Raw genomic sequence first — 17,451 nt, 5'->3', positions numbered from 1 at the left:
ACGACTTTGCCATTCTCAGCAATACAGTGATCCAAGACTAATTTGAGGGACTATGATTAAAAGATGTTATCCACACTCAGAGAAAGAACTGATTATGTCTTAATACAGATTGAAGTATACTTTTTTAAAAGGCAATTAGGGTTAAGTGACTTGCCCAGAGTTACATAGCTAGTAAGCAGTGCATGCCTGAGGCTGGATTTGAACTCAGATCCTCTTGACTTCGAGGCTATGCTCTATCCATTAATTGCTCCCATCTAACTGTCCCCATGATTTTTTAAACAATTTTTCTTAAGGTATTTTTGAGGGACATTTATGTTTCCTTTTGCAATATGGAAATGTTTTGCATAATTTTACATGTGCCCTCTCAATGGTAGAGAGGAGGAAGGAAGAGAATCTGAAACTTGAAATTTAAAAACCAAATGTAAAAAAATTGTTTTACATATAATTGTCAAAATAAAATATATGTACAAACAAGAAAATATTATAAACTCTCTAAAGCTGCAGAGGAACTACATGAACCTTAAGATCATTATATATTGTCTTTTGGCTTAAAAAAAGCTGATTATTTTAACAAAGTTAAACATTTAATATGAAAATAACATTTTCTGCCTATTCTAACAGATTGCAAATTCTAGGCAGGCAGGAACAATGTTATATTTATATACTGAATTTCCCCTAGCACTTTGCAGAGTGTTCTCTCTACTCATGGTAGGCACTAGAAATGTTAGGTTTAATTATTTCATCCTATCCTCACAACAGCCTTATAAGTTAAATAGTGTAAATACTATAACTAGATGAGGAAACTGAGACTCTTGAGATTTTAAATAATTTTCTCAAAGCCACAGAGCAAATATAAGAACTGGGATTTGAATCAACATCTTCTGATTCCAAGTCTGTTTTCAAACAACAGTAAGCTAACATTTTTGTAACTATGTGCCAAATACTTACAATATTCCAAGCACTTTGCTAAATGCTTTACAGTTATCTTATTTGATCTTTACATCAACCCTTGGAGATAGATGCTATTATTATCCCCATTTTACAGTTGAGGAAACTGAGGTAAACAGAACTGAAATAACTTGACCAGGGTTACACAGCTAGTTATGTGTCAGATTGGATTGGAACTCAGAGCTTTCTGAATCAAAGTGGAGAATTTTTATGACCATATTACCAGCTGGCTCACTGCATTCATGAAATATCAAGCTTAAAGATTTTATATGAAATAACTAAGATACCAAGAGAATAAAAACTTAACCATCTTTAGTGAAAATTTGGCTAATTCCATTTGGCTTAAAGGAGCTCAAACTCTAATAAACAGCTAAGATTTAAAAATAGGAACTCTGATCTGAGACTTGTGGATCTGAAAATTCAAAGTAGAGGAAAGAAGTATTTTTCTTCTCACTATTTTCCATTTATCTCTTCTGCTTGTTGAGATTCAGATAAGTCACTATCATCCTTGGCGATTATCTTATTGTGCAATAAGCCAATCATTTATTAATATTTTTTGTCAACTTAGACATTATGTTAAGACATTTAGATTCTGAAGGAAGTAAGGGAAGAGAGAAAACCCCCCGAAGTGTTCTTTATTCTCTATCAATCACCCAGGATGCATTTCTATCAAAGTGTAGACTGAACCTTTACACAATGTTTTAAGAAATATTTACTCTTAAAAGAAAGAAATAGTAAATTGAATATTAATCTAAAAGAAAATCTAAGGGCTGGTGATTATTTGGCTTAATAATGAAAATAATTTTCTCTCTTCAGGAATTCATGTTACCTTTGTAAGTCAAAGACTGCAAAAGTTCACTCTTGGTGGGACACAGTGAAGCCTTCAGGAATCCAGGGTCATCAGGCTGCCAAACTAAGACACTGGAATAACATTTAAATTAAAGAATAATGTTGAGAGTTCACATTTTTATAGCTCATTATGATTTACAAAGCAATTTCTTACAATAGCTCTGTAAGGGAGCTATGTTAATATTGCCCCACAATTGAGAGGGCATGGGTTTTAAGATTTTCAAGTAGTGGCAATGGATTTTCTATGACTCTACCATAAATCCTTGTGCAGTCTCCTCCTTTCTGACTGAAATCAAGTTATGATATATGACTATGTATAAGAGTTGTGGTAGACTTTAATTCAATTATATTTTCATGGGAAAAGGAAAAAAGTTACTTAGACAAAAGGATCATTTTAGAACTCTGTAAATAACTTGTATGGCGCTCACTTTTCTAGATTTGTATCTTGGAAACTATTTTAAAATACAAAGTAATGCAAAGCTTTGGAAGCACATGATCTTTTACTAATGTTCATTGAACTTCACCAGCAGGCATGGGAAGGAATAGGAAAAGGTAGAGAAAAAGTTGATCTCAAGAGTCAAATAACCTGTATCTGTGGTACATTTTAGTGCTTTTTGGCCATTCACAAATCATTTCACCTTTCAATGTTCTCAGGGATTTGTCTAAGAATATATATATATATATATATATATATATATATATATATATATATATATATATATATATATATATATATATATATAGTAGATCTGCATTAGTCCAAACAAAAAAAGCAACAACATTGAAACATTTAAAAAAAACAAAACAAAAAACAAACAAACCCCCCCCAAAACTAAGAACAACAAAAACATCAACACACATAGTATAATACTAGGTATTTGGATAATTGTATTATCAATTTATATAGAAAAAAATCAGTTCTTATGTTCTACAAGCAAAACATAGCAAATGAGGCAAACCTAGAAACCCCATAAAACATTGGTTTGGGGCAGTGGAGAGGAAAAGGGAATGAGAATTAATGAGGCCTCTAAATCATGGTTTTTTATATCTTTTTCTAGTGCCATAGTGGCAAATGATCCCTTCTCAGATGAATATTTTTTAAATATGCAAAATAAAATAAGACTACAAAAATCAATTATACTAAAATACATGGATTTTTTTTTTAAGTTAACAAAATTCAATTTAAGAATTTTTACAAATGGTCATTAAAAAAATCTTTGAAATAAGTCACTTTGGAATATCTGAAAATTTTTATCTGATTCAGTCATTCAGTCTCCATAAAAGATTGAAGAGTCCTGCTGTTGTTAAAGGCATGGTAGTTTGAGAGATCTTTTGGGAATTGAGTAACTTTCACACTGACTTTGCTGAGTAAATATGGTAACATAATATGTAGTAGGAGAAGAGTCATATCAAAAGCCACACAGGTTGAGAAATGGTAGGCAAATAGTAAAAAAAAATCAGAGGTCAAAGAAGACCAAAACCATAAATATAAATGTCATTCCTCAAATCAAAGGATTATAAATTTAACTTTTAAACTGTTCTCAAATTAAAAGTAGAGAATCTGCCTGCTCCTTTTAACTATAAATCAGGTTAATTTCCCAATGAAAGAGAAATGTTCTGTGAAAGATAATTTAACTATAAATAATTTCAATCCTTCTGTTTTCTATTAATATTTATTTTTACAACTTTTGTGAAATATCATTATTTATATCTCTCTCTAATTTTGTCCATGTAATAAACTTCATGGAAATTTAATAAAAATTACACAATACATGTCCACCTGAAAACTTGTACTAGCTGCCATTTTGTATCAGGATGATGAACTACACAGAGGTTCCTTAAACATTTTCCATCCACAACTCTTTTTCACCTGATAAATCTTTACATGACTCCGGTTATATGTGTATACAAAACAGATATACAAATCAAACATTTACCGATAATAAATCATAATTTCAGGACCCCCCCACATTTATAATACCCCATATAACCAGTTTTAGAAGTCAGGGACTAGATTACAAATCTGGCTTTAAGCATATCTTTTCATGCCTAAAATACAAACAAAACTTAGCTTAAAAAGGCCAAAGTCTCCCACTGCATCCAGAGCTTGACCTATATGTGGCCACTGCACCCTGATGGCTCTGGAGGGGAAAGGGAGGCAGGTGACTGGCATAGCACTGCCTCACTTAAAACCGATTTACTTGAATGTCATGATGTCATGTCCTTGACTTCATGTTCCTCTTACAGGAGGAAGGACAAAACAAGAACTTTCTAAAATTATCACAAAATAAACAAATGTAAAACACCGACAAGGCACTCATGTTGCCATTCATCTAAAACTAGTAGATTTCTAGTAGAAATCTCCTTTACTTGTGACATCAATTGGGAATTAATTCAAGGGTAACGGTTATAAGGATGTTGTAAGCATGGCTGAAGCCGGAGGTTCAGGTTCACTTGCTAGGTATTCCTGAGTCACTGAAAATTGAACAAGAGATTTATTTTGCTTTAACACAGCAAGGTCCCAGAGCAAGGATGAGGAGGCACTTAGCTTGCGTCCACGCAGTCCCTCTGGCCTTCCAGCCAGGCGCCAAGGTGCATCCACAAAGTTGCTGAGCCTGGGGCCTGCCTTCCTAGGCTTTCTATTGGCTTCTGCGCTCCTGGGTGGAAAGAACGTTGTTGTGGACAGAAGTTGTTGTGGGGATTTAAGTTTAGTGAGAAGGTTGTTGGGGTGAAGAGCTGTGTCAGAAAATTGCAATCCTACCACAAACGTATAAAAAAGAAGCGATTTAGCGCTACTATAACATGGACTAATTCGACTACTTCAGTATGCTTCTCATCGCAGAATTGCATTTCAAGCTTTTGGTGATTCCACCCAAATATCATTCTCCCAGATCATACAGGATCAGGCATGGAGTCAGGAAAATTTATCCGGTCTCTGATGCGTGGCCATGTGCAGATTACTTAACCTTGCAGGGCCCCCAACAACTTTCTCAGATTTTAACTCTGATGGAGCGAGACTCCGTACCAGGAGCTCTCTACACAGATCTGGACAAAAATATTAAATTTTCTTTTTAATTTTCACAGCAGAGAGGAGTCCTCATTCTTTTCAATATTTATAAAGTCACTTGTAGGAGAGGGAGATATATGCCGTGATTAAGGAACTGGAGTTGAGGAAACCTGAATTTACGAACTATATTTTACACATACTCGTTGTATATCACCGGCAAATCACTTAACCTCTCAAAGCCCTAGGCAATTCTCTAAAATTTTAAATTTCCCTATAAGTGCGGATCCACTTTGGGAAGGGAATTTCCTCTCTGGGAATTTTCTACTTTTATAAAATCACGGATCTGGAAGAACGGTTTCCCCTATTCCCTCTGGCATTATAAAGTCACTTTGAAATGAACATTGTAATTTTAGTAATAGCCATGCTTTGGAATTTTGTTGAACAAATGCCTTAATTAGAAGTCCCTTAAGGAGAACCTAGATTGAAAACATTAAATGTCCAGTGAAACTGACATCGAAACTGGACCTGAAACGCTATCCCCAGATTATTGTGAACAAAGGAAGGTCATTTTCACACACACACCCTTAAGACGACTTTTTAAAAGACTTTCCTGTTGTGGTAGCAGTGTTTAGTTCTCAAAATAAAAATTTCTGCCTTACATTTGAGAACAAAGTCAGAACTCCGTTCCCTTCTCTTAATATGTATTTTCTCATTCTGTTCGATAGATGACTAAGTACAGTGTCTTTACTAGTAGACTGAGTTAAATATGGCATTGGTCATTATGTCAATAATCCCCAACACACCCCAGTTTCAAGACCTCCAACCACCACTGATGAGACATTCTTTGTGTTCAAATGTCTGGCTGACGTCTGATGCTTAAAACAGCCTATGCTTTCACCCCTCTCTGCATTGTCATAACCCTGTATCACTACTCTTAAAAGGATATCGCAACCACTCAGAACCAGTTGCTGACCAAAGAAGCCAGACAGCCTGCCTGCCAGCCTGCCTGCCCGTGTCCCTGCCTGCTTCTGGCTTCTTGTATGCCCGATTCTTCCACCTCTCTGTTCATCTGACAAACCGGGGACCATGTCTACCTTTGGCTACAGAAGAGAACTGAGCAAATATGAATCCATCGATGAGGATGAGCTCCTGGCTTCACTGACAGCCGAAGAGCTCCAAGAGCTGGAGAGGGAGCTGGAAGATATTGAACCCAACAGGAACCTACCAGTGGGACTAAGGCAAAAGAGCCTGACCGAAAAAACCCCTACGGGGACATTCAGCAGAGAGGCACTGATGGCCTACTGGGAGAAAGAGACCAAAAAGCTTCTGGAGAAAGAGAGGCTAGGGGAGTGTGATAAGGTAGGAGCTCATAGCATGCACTCTCCACTATACTTTTTTTTTCTCCTCAAACTTTTCCATTTATATCAGTTCTTTCCTTGTCACCTTATGTTTGTCAGAGACTGGAAAATCTTTTAGATTGAAACAAAGATGTAATCTGTTCAGTTCCTGGAAGAATCAAGACAGGGATTCTGTTCTTTATATTAAAAAAGATAGTTTGAGTTGGAAAAAGTAATATTCAACTAAGTCATGTTAAGATTTTTTTTAATACTCTAGCCATAGAACTATAAGCCCATAATATAGTATTATTCACATCAGGAAATGCCTCTTTGTAAGAGTGGTCAATTGAATAGCTCCTTTCTTCAGATGAAGAGATAATAATGGTAGTCATATGGCAATTTTTTTTCTCAGACATTGCCTGAGAATCCGGAAATATGTTCATTATTTACAAGGCAAAGGACTGAGAATAGTTCTGACCAGTATACTTGAATTTTAAAGTGGTAAAACAGACCTTTACAAGCAAGACCAAAGGAACATGTTCATGAGAAAACAGGAGGGGCAATAACTACAGGGAACATATAGTAAGTAATAACTCTTGAATATATAGCCAAGCATGGGTTAGGCAGAGAACTGTATTGGAAAGGATATCTTGGTTTTTATCCTGGGCCTGTTTAACCAACTGTCACATCTTGGGCAAGTCATTTAAGGAAGTTTATTAACATTTCAATGTCCTCACTTGGAAGATGAAAGGGCTAGCTTGGCAAGGTAATCCCCAGTGCTATCCCACTCTATGTTTCCTACTGGAAAAGAGCTCAGTCAGAGTGATATAAAAACCAAATGACTTGGAGCCAATAGTCAGCCCGCCAGTGTACTAATAGAGTGACTGTTAGATAATATCCACATACGGGTGTACTGAATAAATGAGAAGATATGTACAAGGCACATCTGTTGCAATACATCAAGAGGCTGTTGGGAATTCAACCATGGCAGTACTGGCTTAGCCTAAGGCCCTTCTGGCTACTGCCAGGGTAGGGGTGAGGCTGGCATGCTCTGCTCTAAGACCACTCCCAGAACTTCATCATGCAAATAAATAGCCAAAGAATGTAAGCTCCTTAGGAAGAGACTGGAAAGAACAGGCAAGTTTTAGGACTATCTTTCCTGATATATAGCTGGTTTCCATCATGGTTTTGGTGGAGCCAGTGGCTTTTAGTGCATCATGTAGTACAGAGAACATCAAGCCTGGAGTCAAAAAGATCTGAGTTCAAATTCAGCCTCAGAAATTACTAGCTATGTGACCCTGGGCAGGACAACCCCTATTTGCTTCAATTTCTCATCTGTAAAAATAACAATAATAATAATAATGGACACATTGGGAAAGGAAATGGCAAATTATTCCAATATCTTTGCCAAGAAAACTCCGTGGGCAAATAAATGGTCATGGGTCATATAGAGTCGGACACACTATAAACAACAATAACAAGTGGCTTTAGCTTAACTGGCAGCAGTGTGCTCATAAGACTACCACAGTCACAGATTTGATCCCTGTCTGAGCCTGTTTGCTGTACTCCAATTGCTTTTCAAACTCTTGCCAGCTGATTCCTTGGCCCAAAAGGGCTAGAGAAGTGGGTGTGTGTATGCAAATTCATCCCAACACCAGAAAAAAAACCCCTCAAATTTAATAGTCAAAGGACTATTGGTATGTTTGTCATCACATATGAAAAACAGCCAAAGTGCTGGGAGGGAAGAGGAGATGATGACCTTAGTTATCAGACTAGTATGTTCTTTGAAGCATTAGGAATTAACAGATCTGGAGAGGAAAGTCCTTTGGTAGCTGTATCAAGAATGACAGGCAACAATAGCTGGTCAGCCTCTAAGTATAGTACATAACACTTACTTAGGGACAGTGACAGAGTGCATTGACCCTACTGACTGAGGATACCCTGACATGAAACTGAATTAACTGTTTAGGACAAAGATGGACAACTTATGACACTAATAGTCTGCCAGACTATATATTTCTGTATACCAGAAATGGTATAAACAGGCTGGGTACCAGGAAAAACTGTGGAAAGAGACAAAGTTTTGCTGTGGTAGTCTTACTTTCTGTGATCTGTACCTCCTTTCCATTTTCCTAGTGTCTTCCCTCTCTTGGGTTGCTCCTTTCTTAGTCCTGTCCTTTATCAGCCCTGTTTTAAATTGATTGTAATTAATATATAATGTAATTAATACAATGTAATTAATAGAAGCTAGAAGCACCATTTCTCCAGACCATCACTAGTATGAAATGTCTCCTTATACATATAATCTATAAACATTCTTTGACATACATAACAGTATGAGAAACAGAAATACGAAAATAAATATCTCAACTAGAACACTATGCCATATCATTTCCCACATAAGTCATAGAGGAAATGCAAGCTAAAAAGGATAGTAATTGGTAATAGAGGGATTTGGAAGGTGGAGACAGTACATCTATGGGATTTGGGGACAGATAAAAGAACAGGCAAATAAAAAAGGATTCCTCCATATAGAAAAGCAAGTTGTCTATTACTGTCATGTGGGACATGGGAAGTAATTGTTGGAAGTAATTGAAGATATAATGAATACATACTATAGAAAAGAAGAGTAGATTAATTTAGGAATATCAAATATATTTGAGATAAAAGACTTTTGCAAACAAAAAAGAATCAGGTTAAGATTTGGTATATTCAAAGTCCTCTCATAGTTGACTCATCTAATTCAATTCAACATTTTAACTGGCATCGGTTATACCTAGTCTCTTCAGAACACTGTGTTGACACTAAGAGTAGTGAAAAGTGAAGATGAGACCTGGGCCATTTCTCAAGTAACTTATAGTCTAGGATGGATGAGAGAATATTCACAGAGATAACTGTTAGAGATAATACTTCCAGGTGAATCTATTAAAGAAGCACAAAAACAACAAATTATGAACTCAGGAGGAAAAATGGGTAGCATTTTGGAAAGTGTGGTAAGCGTACTGCTAACTTTATATAAAGAATTAAGTATTATCCTCATTTTCAGATGAGAAAAATGAGTCAAAGACAAAGTGTCTTGCCAGCGGTCACCTACCTAAGTCTGGCCCAGGGCGCAAACCTGGTATTCAATTCTGAATACAATGCTCTTTCCATTACACCATACTGCCACTCTAAAGCTTCCAAAGGAGATGGATATTAAGTTGGGCTTTCAAAACTGGGTAGGAATTCAGCAGTCAAGGAGGGGCAGGCAGGACATTCCAGGCATAGAGAACAGCTTGAACTTGATACAGTTTAAATAGCTCAGGGCTATCAGACAGGCATAGTGACTTACTCTGCCATTTTTCTTCTGTGTTCTCTACTGTTTCCAGCCTTTTGTCAGCCCTTGACAAGTACCAAATAACAGTCATCTCCCTTAAATGATCTTCAACTCTGCTGAATAATGAGCTACAAAGTAATTCAGTATAAAAAGTTAACTGCATTATTTTTTTTTGTATGATTATCCAGGTTTTAATTTATTCTCACCATTAAGGCAACTCTTATTCTGTTATTTCTCTTGGAAGTGTTTGTTTACATAGGGCAAATTCTGCTTATCTTTAGTCCTCACTGCCCAGGACATTACTGCTTAAAAAGGATATCCCTTTCCCTGCCCGTTGTTAGTAATACTCTCAAGTATAGCATCTTTGCCTCCTATCGGCCATGACAAACTGGAGCCAAGGTAGTGAGGAAATTAGTTGTTAGCATATATATTATATGTCTGGTCTAATTTGGATGAAGTTTAAAAATGTGTGTGTGTGTGTCTTAATAAGTAAACTGATAAATATACATATAGGGCATTAATCATATTTTTTTCCTAAGAAAATACATTCTAGGAAAATACTAATCTTAAGATAAGTTTGACATCTATCCTTGGTCATTTCTGCACATACTTAAGACCATTATTGTCAATAGATTAGTCTATTTAATGGCATCTTGTAGAAAATTTTAAGTGGGGAAAGCCAAAGTGAAACTGAGAAATGGGTGCAGAATTCCAGATGTCTTTTACTAGCTCATCTATATCTTGGTTTCCCCTACTCCTGAAATTGCTACCTTCACAGTAGCCCCACTTTCACCTGGAATTCTCATTTCTAACTCTGCCCTACCTAAAGCCTATAATATAACTTAGTAAATGTCAGACTGTGGGCTACGTGATAGAACCATGGTGAAGATCACAGTGCTTTAATGTCCCCCACACTCCAATCCAATCCTTGCCCTAGAAATCAAATCAACAGCAGTTCCACAAAGTTAACAAGTCATAGGCTCCAGCAGTATAGAATCACAGAGTTGAGATCAGAAGGGCCCATTTAGGCCAAATTTCTTCTTTTAGAAATGAAAGATTTGACTCGGTGTCCTCTCCACTTGAATAAATGATAGAAAGATTTATTAAATACTTACTATTTCACAGTCCTGTGATAAATAATTGGGGTCAAAATAGAAAAATAAGTTAGGCCATGCTCTACATGAGGACGCATCCAAATGGAGAGACAACACAAAGTTTCAGCTACAAGTCTCATAGTCTTCAGTAAGGGCCAGTAATCCTTTAGAGTATAATAGCAAAGCAGATAGTAAATCCTCTTCTTTAAAGTCATTTCTACTGATAAAATCATATCAGTTCCTAGTGTTGAACTATTTGACAGAACTGGAAAATGTCTTAGAGATTACCTAATCTATTCCCTTATTAAAGAAGGGAGAAAAATTAACTTGTAAAAGACAGAGCCAGAATGAAAACCCCAATCCCAGTGTTCAACCTCCTAGGGCTATATATGTATATATGTGTGTACACACATCTATATATAAATGTATATATGTATTGTATGTACATATATGAGTATATATAATATGAGTAGATATTTATGTACACACTTATAAACATATATTGTATCATTTCCCTTAAGTAAATTTTAAAATATTTTTCTTGTTTAGTTCTCTTTTTTACTGATTTGCTTTCTATTTGTTAATAAAATATTCCAATGAATCTATGATCTAATCAATATGGATATTCTTTTCAATGACACAGATTGCAACCTAGCCATATTTGATTTTCCTGTCTGACTTGTTTCCACATTCTCCCATAAGTTAATCACAGGGAATCTTCCCAACATGCTGAGGATGTTGCATTGCCTTGACATCCTAAAGATAACAATGAAGCAATCTAGATTGTCCATCAGTTATCACTGGTCCTTGCCATATCACAACCCATCTTTTCCCATCATGCATGTCTTGTACCTAAGCTTCATTTGTAATGTATCGCATATGCCCATGCCCCTCTATGTTGCTTTCTGTTACTCTTTGCTGATCCTCAACTTCAATACTTTGGAGACCAGTATCTTATGACTCATATTACAAAACTGCTAAGAAAAAAATATTGCTGTTAAATGCATGGTACCTTTCTTACTCTAGTTGTTACCATAATTAAATGATGGTTAAAATAAGTTTGTTATTTTCCAAATGACCAAGTTAATCTTTAGCAATACTTTTGTCTGTATGACAGCTAGATATCATCTTTCTCCAACTTATCTTGAATGTTGTCAATCTTGCAAGATTTATTCCTGCATCCACCATGATTGTATAGATTTTTCTATATTATTTTTGGCCTGAATTTCAATCTTTTTTGGACAATGGGATTACTTGTGTCCCTAACAATAAGCTGGGACCTCAGTAGAGTAGGCATCAAAATATCTACTAAACTACAATCTCTGATAGGACTAGGAATGTGCTTTATTCTTCTTTATATATTGTTGTCTAGTGCTTTGCACATTATACTTAATCAGTGAATATTTACTAATGAATCTTCTCTTGATAACTTTCTGTCCACCTTTTGTGCTTTATTCTGTATCAGTATTTTGAATGTTATAGCCAATAAAATCTCTTTATTAACCCATCCCTTTCCACTCTAATCTAATGCTTGGCACAAAGAACGTGCTTAATTAATGTTTATAAAATTGAATTGGATAGACTATTAGTTAAACTTTTTTCCCTCATTATTAATGGCTTAAGTTTTTTCTTAAAAGATAAAAAGTAGACAGACTTGCACCCACAGGCAGAGGAGTGGTAATAATGCACCATTCTTTGGGGATAAAGCTCTGCCATTCTGATTGTTATAAAAGCCTTGCTGTGCAAGAACAGTACCTATTACTCAGATAAGGGCAGAAAAGCTAACTCCTTTGTGATTGTGAATACAATAAACCTTAAACCAGGAGAGTGTTCCCAGGAAAGCATCTGACCTGAGCAGTTTAAAGAATCCAGAATGAGGACATTTTTAAAGGCAAATTTGGGGAAAATTTTGGCAGATTTAAAACTTATTCCTGCTCATTTCCCTATAAAGAACTTAAGGTTTTTTAGCATCCTAACTGAAAACGTTTATCAATTTGAAAAGATGGTAGCTAGAGTTCTCTTTTTGAAAACAGGAAGACCTTTATTAAGTCCTCTCTCTGACACATGTTGGCAATATGACTAGGAGCAAGTTTCTTGGAAAGAATGGAGAAAACATGTATTATAGCCTTACTATGAGCTCTGGCATTGTGTTAAGAGCTTCACACAGGCTATCTCTTTTGATCCTCACAACAACCCTGCAAGATAGGTACTGTTATTATCTCCATTTTTTTTTTTTTTTTTTTTTACAGTTGAGAAAATTGAGGCATGCAGAGTTTAAGTGACTTGCCCAGGGTCACATAGCTACTAAGTATCTGAAGCTGGATTTGAATTCAAATTTTTCTTACTCCTGGCCCAGCATTCTTTCCACTGTGCAACTTTGTTGCCTCTACACTTATTCCCTCTAAAATCACATATAGGATGTCACAAGTCTCAGTACAGTTTTAAGTCTAACTTTAAATTTTGGAAGCATAAAATTGAACTAGGACTTGGGGGAAACCTCTGTACTTCTTGAATCTGTGCCTCTGTTTGTTTCTTTGTTAATCAGCAGCTCCATGTGTTGATAAAATCATAGGTCTGGATTAAAACAAAGAAAAAAAATGTAAAAGAAAACCTCAGCATACATTTGGATTTAAGAATTTATTTTGTCAAATATATCCAACTTCCTGAAAATCTTTTTTCTATGATTTCCATGTAGACTAATGAGGAGGAAATGCATCAGTCCTGAATACTTTATTTTTATAAAAAACAATTGAGGTAATATACTTACACACATATAATACATGTATATATATTATATGTATTATTATACACATACATATGTTTAGATGAAAGGTGATTTTGCCCCAAGGACTGAGAAAAGTAGAAAAATCACTTTTTTGAGGTCATGAGTAATATTTTTGCATCTCTCAAAGTATTAATCACTACTCCAGTGATATAATATGATGAGAAAATGTAGCATGGTGAGCACGATATTGGACTGTCTCAAGAATTACATGGTATTCATCTCTTTTGAGCAAATTACTACAGGCCTTGGTTTTCTAATGTCCTATGTGAAAGTTCTTTGAAAGCCATAAAATGCCATACAAATGAAGCACATTTTTATTATGAGCAATATTTTTGTTAAATAAGTCCTTTATATTGATTTTCAGATAAAATGCCCTGATGATCAAAGTCAAATCTAGTTTGTTTTCCAAACAAACTAATCAATCACTCCTTAGTCTAGTGAAGTAAAAGCAACACAATATCTTTGCTACATTTTTACATTTCATTTAAATTGATATGGGAAAGAAAATATTCTTTTTTTTTAATTTTTAAATTAATTTTATAATTATAATATTTTTGACAGTACATATGCATAGGTAATTTTTTACAACATTATCCCTTGTATTCCCTTCTGTTCCGAATTTTACCCTCTTTCCCTCGACTCCCTCCCCTAGATGGCAGGCATTCCCATACATATTAAATATCTTATCCTAGGTACAATATATATGTGCAGAACCAAATTTTGTTGTTGTTGCTGTTGCAAAGGAAGAATTGTATTCGGAAGGTAAAAATAACCTGGGAGGGACAGCTAGGTGGCGCAGTGGATAGAGCACCAGCCCTGAATTCAGGAGGAACCGAGTTCAAATTTGGTCTCAGACACTTAACACTTCCTAGCTGTGTGACCCTGGGCAAGTCACTTAACCCCAGCCTCAGGGAAAAAAAAAATAACCTGGGAAGAAAACCAAAAAATGCAAACAGTTTACACTCATTTCCCAGTGTTCCTTCTCTGGATGTAGCTGATTCTGTCCATCACTGATCAATTGGAATTGGATTAGATCTTCCCTATATTGAAGATATCCATGGGAAAGAGAATATTCACATTTTGATCTTAAAAGCCTCTCCAAAATTTTACCTGCAGATCTTAAAACTCAGAGTCCTTGCTACCACATCCTTTTCATCAGTGGTCCTCAAATTTTTTAAACAGGGGGCCAGTTCACTGTCCCTCAGACTGTGGGAGGCCCGACTATAGTAAAAACAAAAGCTCACGCTCTGTCTCTGCCCCTCGGCCCATTTGCCATAACCCAGCAGGACATAAACATCCTCCGCAAGGCCGGAGTTTGAGAATCCCTGCTTTACATTATCAATATCCATTTCTTGTCATTTTTTTTTCTTCACTTGCCTGATTGCTTTGGAGAGGATTGAAAATGTCAGTTTTTAAAGGATGGTTCAATCTGGTATATTGTAAATGAGTCAGGAGAGAAGAGCCTGAGAAATGGGTTCTTGGTAAAACCCACAGAAAAGCCTGTACATTGGACCTATCAGCACCAAAATCTTGACCATAATCCCTGTTTAAGTGGTTTGCTACTTTATTTGAGGCCTTCGTGATTGTCTTGTCATGTTATCACTATCAAATGAATTCTGAGCATTTCTGTGCTACGGACAATAAGAAAACTAATAGCTAACGCTTAATCCTGATCCCTGCCTTCCTCCGTTAGGATACAGAAGAAGACAAAGACAGCGAGGAAGAACTGATCTTTACGGAGAGCAACAGCGAAGTGTCCGAAGAGGTTTATACCGAAGAGGAGGAGGAGGAGGAAGAGGAAGAAGAGGAAGAAGAAAGTGAGGAAGAAGAGGAAGCAGAAAGGAAGCCTGAGGTCCCGGAGGCCCGTCAGGGAACTCCCAATTGCGAACAGGGCCGTTCCGACAGCCCTAAGCCAAAGACATTTAAGAGTCAAATAGAGAACATCAATCTAACGAACGGCCACAGTGGCAGAAACACGGAGTCCCCCACTGCCATCCACCCCTGCGGCAATCCGACCGTTATCGAGGACGTTTTGGAGAGGGTGAAGAACAACGACCCGGACACCACCGAGATCAACCTGAACAACACCGAGAACATCACGACGCCGAACCTGACCCTCATCGCCGAAGCGCTCAGGGACAACACGGCCGTGAGAACCCTCAGCCTGGCCAACACGCGCGCCGACGACGCCGCCGCCATCGCCATCGCCGAGATGCTCAAGGTGAACCAGCACATCACCAGCGTCAACATCGAGTCCAACTTCATCACGGGCAAGGGGATTCTGGCCATCATGCGGGCGCTGCAGCACAACACGGTCCTGACGGAGCTGCGCTTCCACAACCAGAGGCACATCATGGGCAGCCAGGTGGAGATGGAGATCGTCAAGCTGCTGAGGGACAACACCACGCTGGTGAGGCTGGGCTACCACTTTGAACTTGCAGGACCAAGAATGAGCATGACGAGCATTCTGACGAGAAATATGGACAAACAGAGGCAGAAGCGGATGCAGGAGCAAAAGCAACAGGAGGGCTACGACGGAGGATCCAACTTCAGAGCCAAAGTCTGGCAGAGGGGCACTCCCGGCTCGTCTCCTTACGCGTCCCCTAGACATTCTCCTTGGTCATCTCCAAAACTGCCTAAGAAAGTCCAGTCCGTGAGAAGTCGGCCCCCATCTCCCGCGGCCCCGTCTCCTCCTCCTCCCCCCCCACCGCCACCTCCTCCCCCTCCTCCTCACGTGTCACTACTCCCTCCTCCCCCACCGCCGCCCCCTCCTCCTCTGCCAGAGAAAAAGTTAATAACCCGAAACATCGCAGAAGTCATCAAACAACAGGAGAATGCCCAAAGAGCACTGCAAAATGGACAGAAAAAGAAAAAAGGGAAAAAGATAAAGAAACAACCCAACAACATATTGAAGGAGATAAAAAATTCATTAAGGTCAGTTCAGGAAAAGAAAGCAGAAGAAAGTTCCCGACCCTCCACCCCACAGAGATCAGCTCATGACAACCTCATGGATGAGATCCGGGGAAGCAGTATAAGACAGCTAAGGCGGGTAAGTAACCCGAGAGTCGGCAGTGGGGCACAAAATTAGCAGATGACTTGTGCTCAATTGCATAGTGGTACCAAAGTCATTTCCCAAAATACTTTTTAATATTCTAAATATTTTAGTATGCAAGAACAAATAAGTATACCAGCCGGATATACTAAGAACATAAGACGCCACTGGAAATGTGCCTATTGCTTGTTCACTCTGAGAGCTCCAAATTTTTCCCCAAAACCACCGTTGTAAGACAATCCATTATGTAAAAATGCTTACTTCCTAAATAGATAAGTCAAAGTAATAATTAGCCTTTTGAAATCATTTTTCACAAAAATGATCCTTTCAAAAAATCAGTGTTTTAAATTATATGATTCAGTGTCCAAAAAAAAAAAGCTGAAATAGCCCATAATTTTTTCAATAGCATCATTATTCTAGACAGGGAGGTTTGTTTGTACATTGATCAGAGAATACCCATACATCTTTACATTAAATGATAGCCTTTTATTAGTAGTATGCTATTTTAATGAGAACAACAATCCCCTGTTTTGTAGGTGGAAGTCCCAGAGGCTCTTCGATAGAATAAGAAATAGAGAAGAATCCAAGCATCACTTCACAAAGAGGATGCCGAATTGTTCAATGGTATTCAACAGACTGAATTGTGTAGTGCTTCCCAAACATCCTTTTCCACCCCAGTACTGAAATATCATCCCAAATAGAATTTTAAGAAATAGGCATCATTCTGTTGTAAATATGAAAATAAATAAATGTCTTTTTTATTTAATGATATTTTTATTGGCAAGTAGCAATTTATTTAAAGATTATCTTAAGTATTTACTTGTACATTTCTGGATATGTTAATTATCCTTAACTGCACTAGATTCTCAGCCTGTGTTGAGGTTTTAGGACCTTTTCCCTTAATAAAATTAGTTTAAAGTTTTGGATTTTTTTTTCTTTTTAAAATAGTCTTTGTCATGGTTTTCTATGACTTATACAAAGATTTTTCAGGTGAATGTAACACTGTTGAACATTAAAAAGATTTCAATTTTACCTAAAGAAGGCTTGGATCCTGGCATACCAT

The 17,451-nt window shown here is 37.1% G+C and overlaps 1 protein-coding gene across 1 annotated transcript; it reads left to right on the top strand.

Moving 5' to 3' along the window:
* Window positions 1-5,757: 5,757 nt before the first annotated feature.
* Window positions 5,758-17,157, top strand: LMOD2 (leiomodin 2). Its single transcript, XM_074268098.1, has 3 exons — window positions 5,758-6,163; window positions 15,030-16,385; window positions 16,925-17,157. The coding sequence occupies exons 1-3, from the start codon at window positions 5,891-5,893 to the stop codon at window positions 16,949-16,951; spliced, it is 1,656 nt and encodes a 551-aa protein (XP_074124199.1). The 5' UTR covers window positions 5,758-5,890; the 3' UTR covers window positions 16,952-17,157.
* Window positions 17,158-17,451: the final 294 nt, after the last annotated feature.

This window comes from Sminthopsis crassicaudata, chromosome 5, assembly GCF_048593235.1.
Source record: "Sminthopsis crassicaudata isolate SCR6 chromosome 5, ASM4859323v1, whole genome shotgun sequence".
NCBI classification, from domain to species: Eukaryota; Metazoa; Chordata; class Mammalia; order Dasyuromorphia; family Dasyuridae; genus Sminthopsis; species Sminthopsis crassicaudata.
The sequence above is the reverse complement of the archived record's forward strand: the minus strand, read 5'-3'. Positions and strand labels throughout refer to the sequence as shown.

Excerpts from the sequence above, each read along its gene's own strand:
- LMOD2 (XM_074268098.1), top strand. The coding sequence starts at position 5,891 with ATGTCTACCTTTGGCTACAGAAGAGAACTGAGCAAATATGAATCCATC. Across the intron at positions 6,164-15,029 it reads GGCTAGGGGAGTGTGATAAG|GATACAGAAGAAGACAAAGA; the intron begins GTAGGAGCTCAT and ends TTCCTCCGTTAG. Across the intron at positions 16,386-16,924 it reads GTATAAGACAGCTAAGGCGG|GTGGAAGTCCCAGAGGCTCT; the intron begins GTAAGTAACCCG and ends CCTGTTTTGTAG.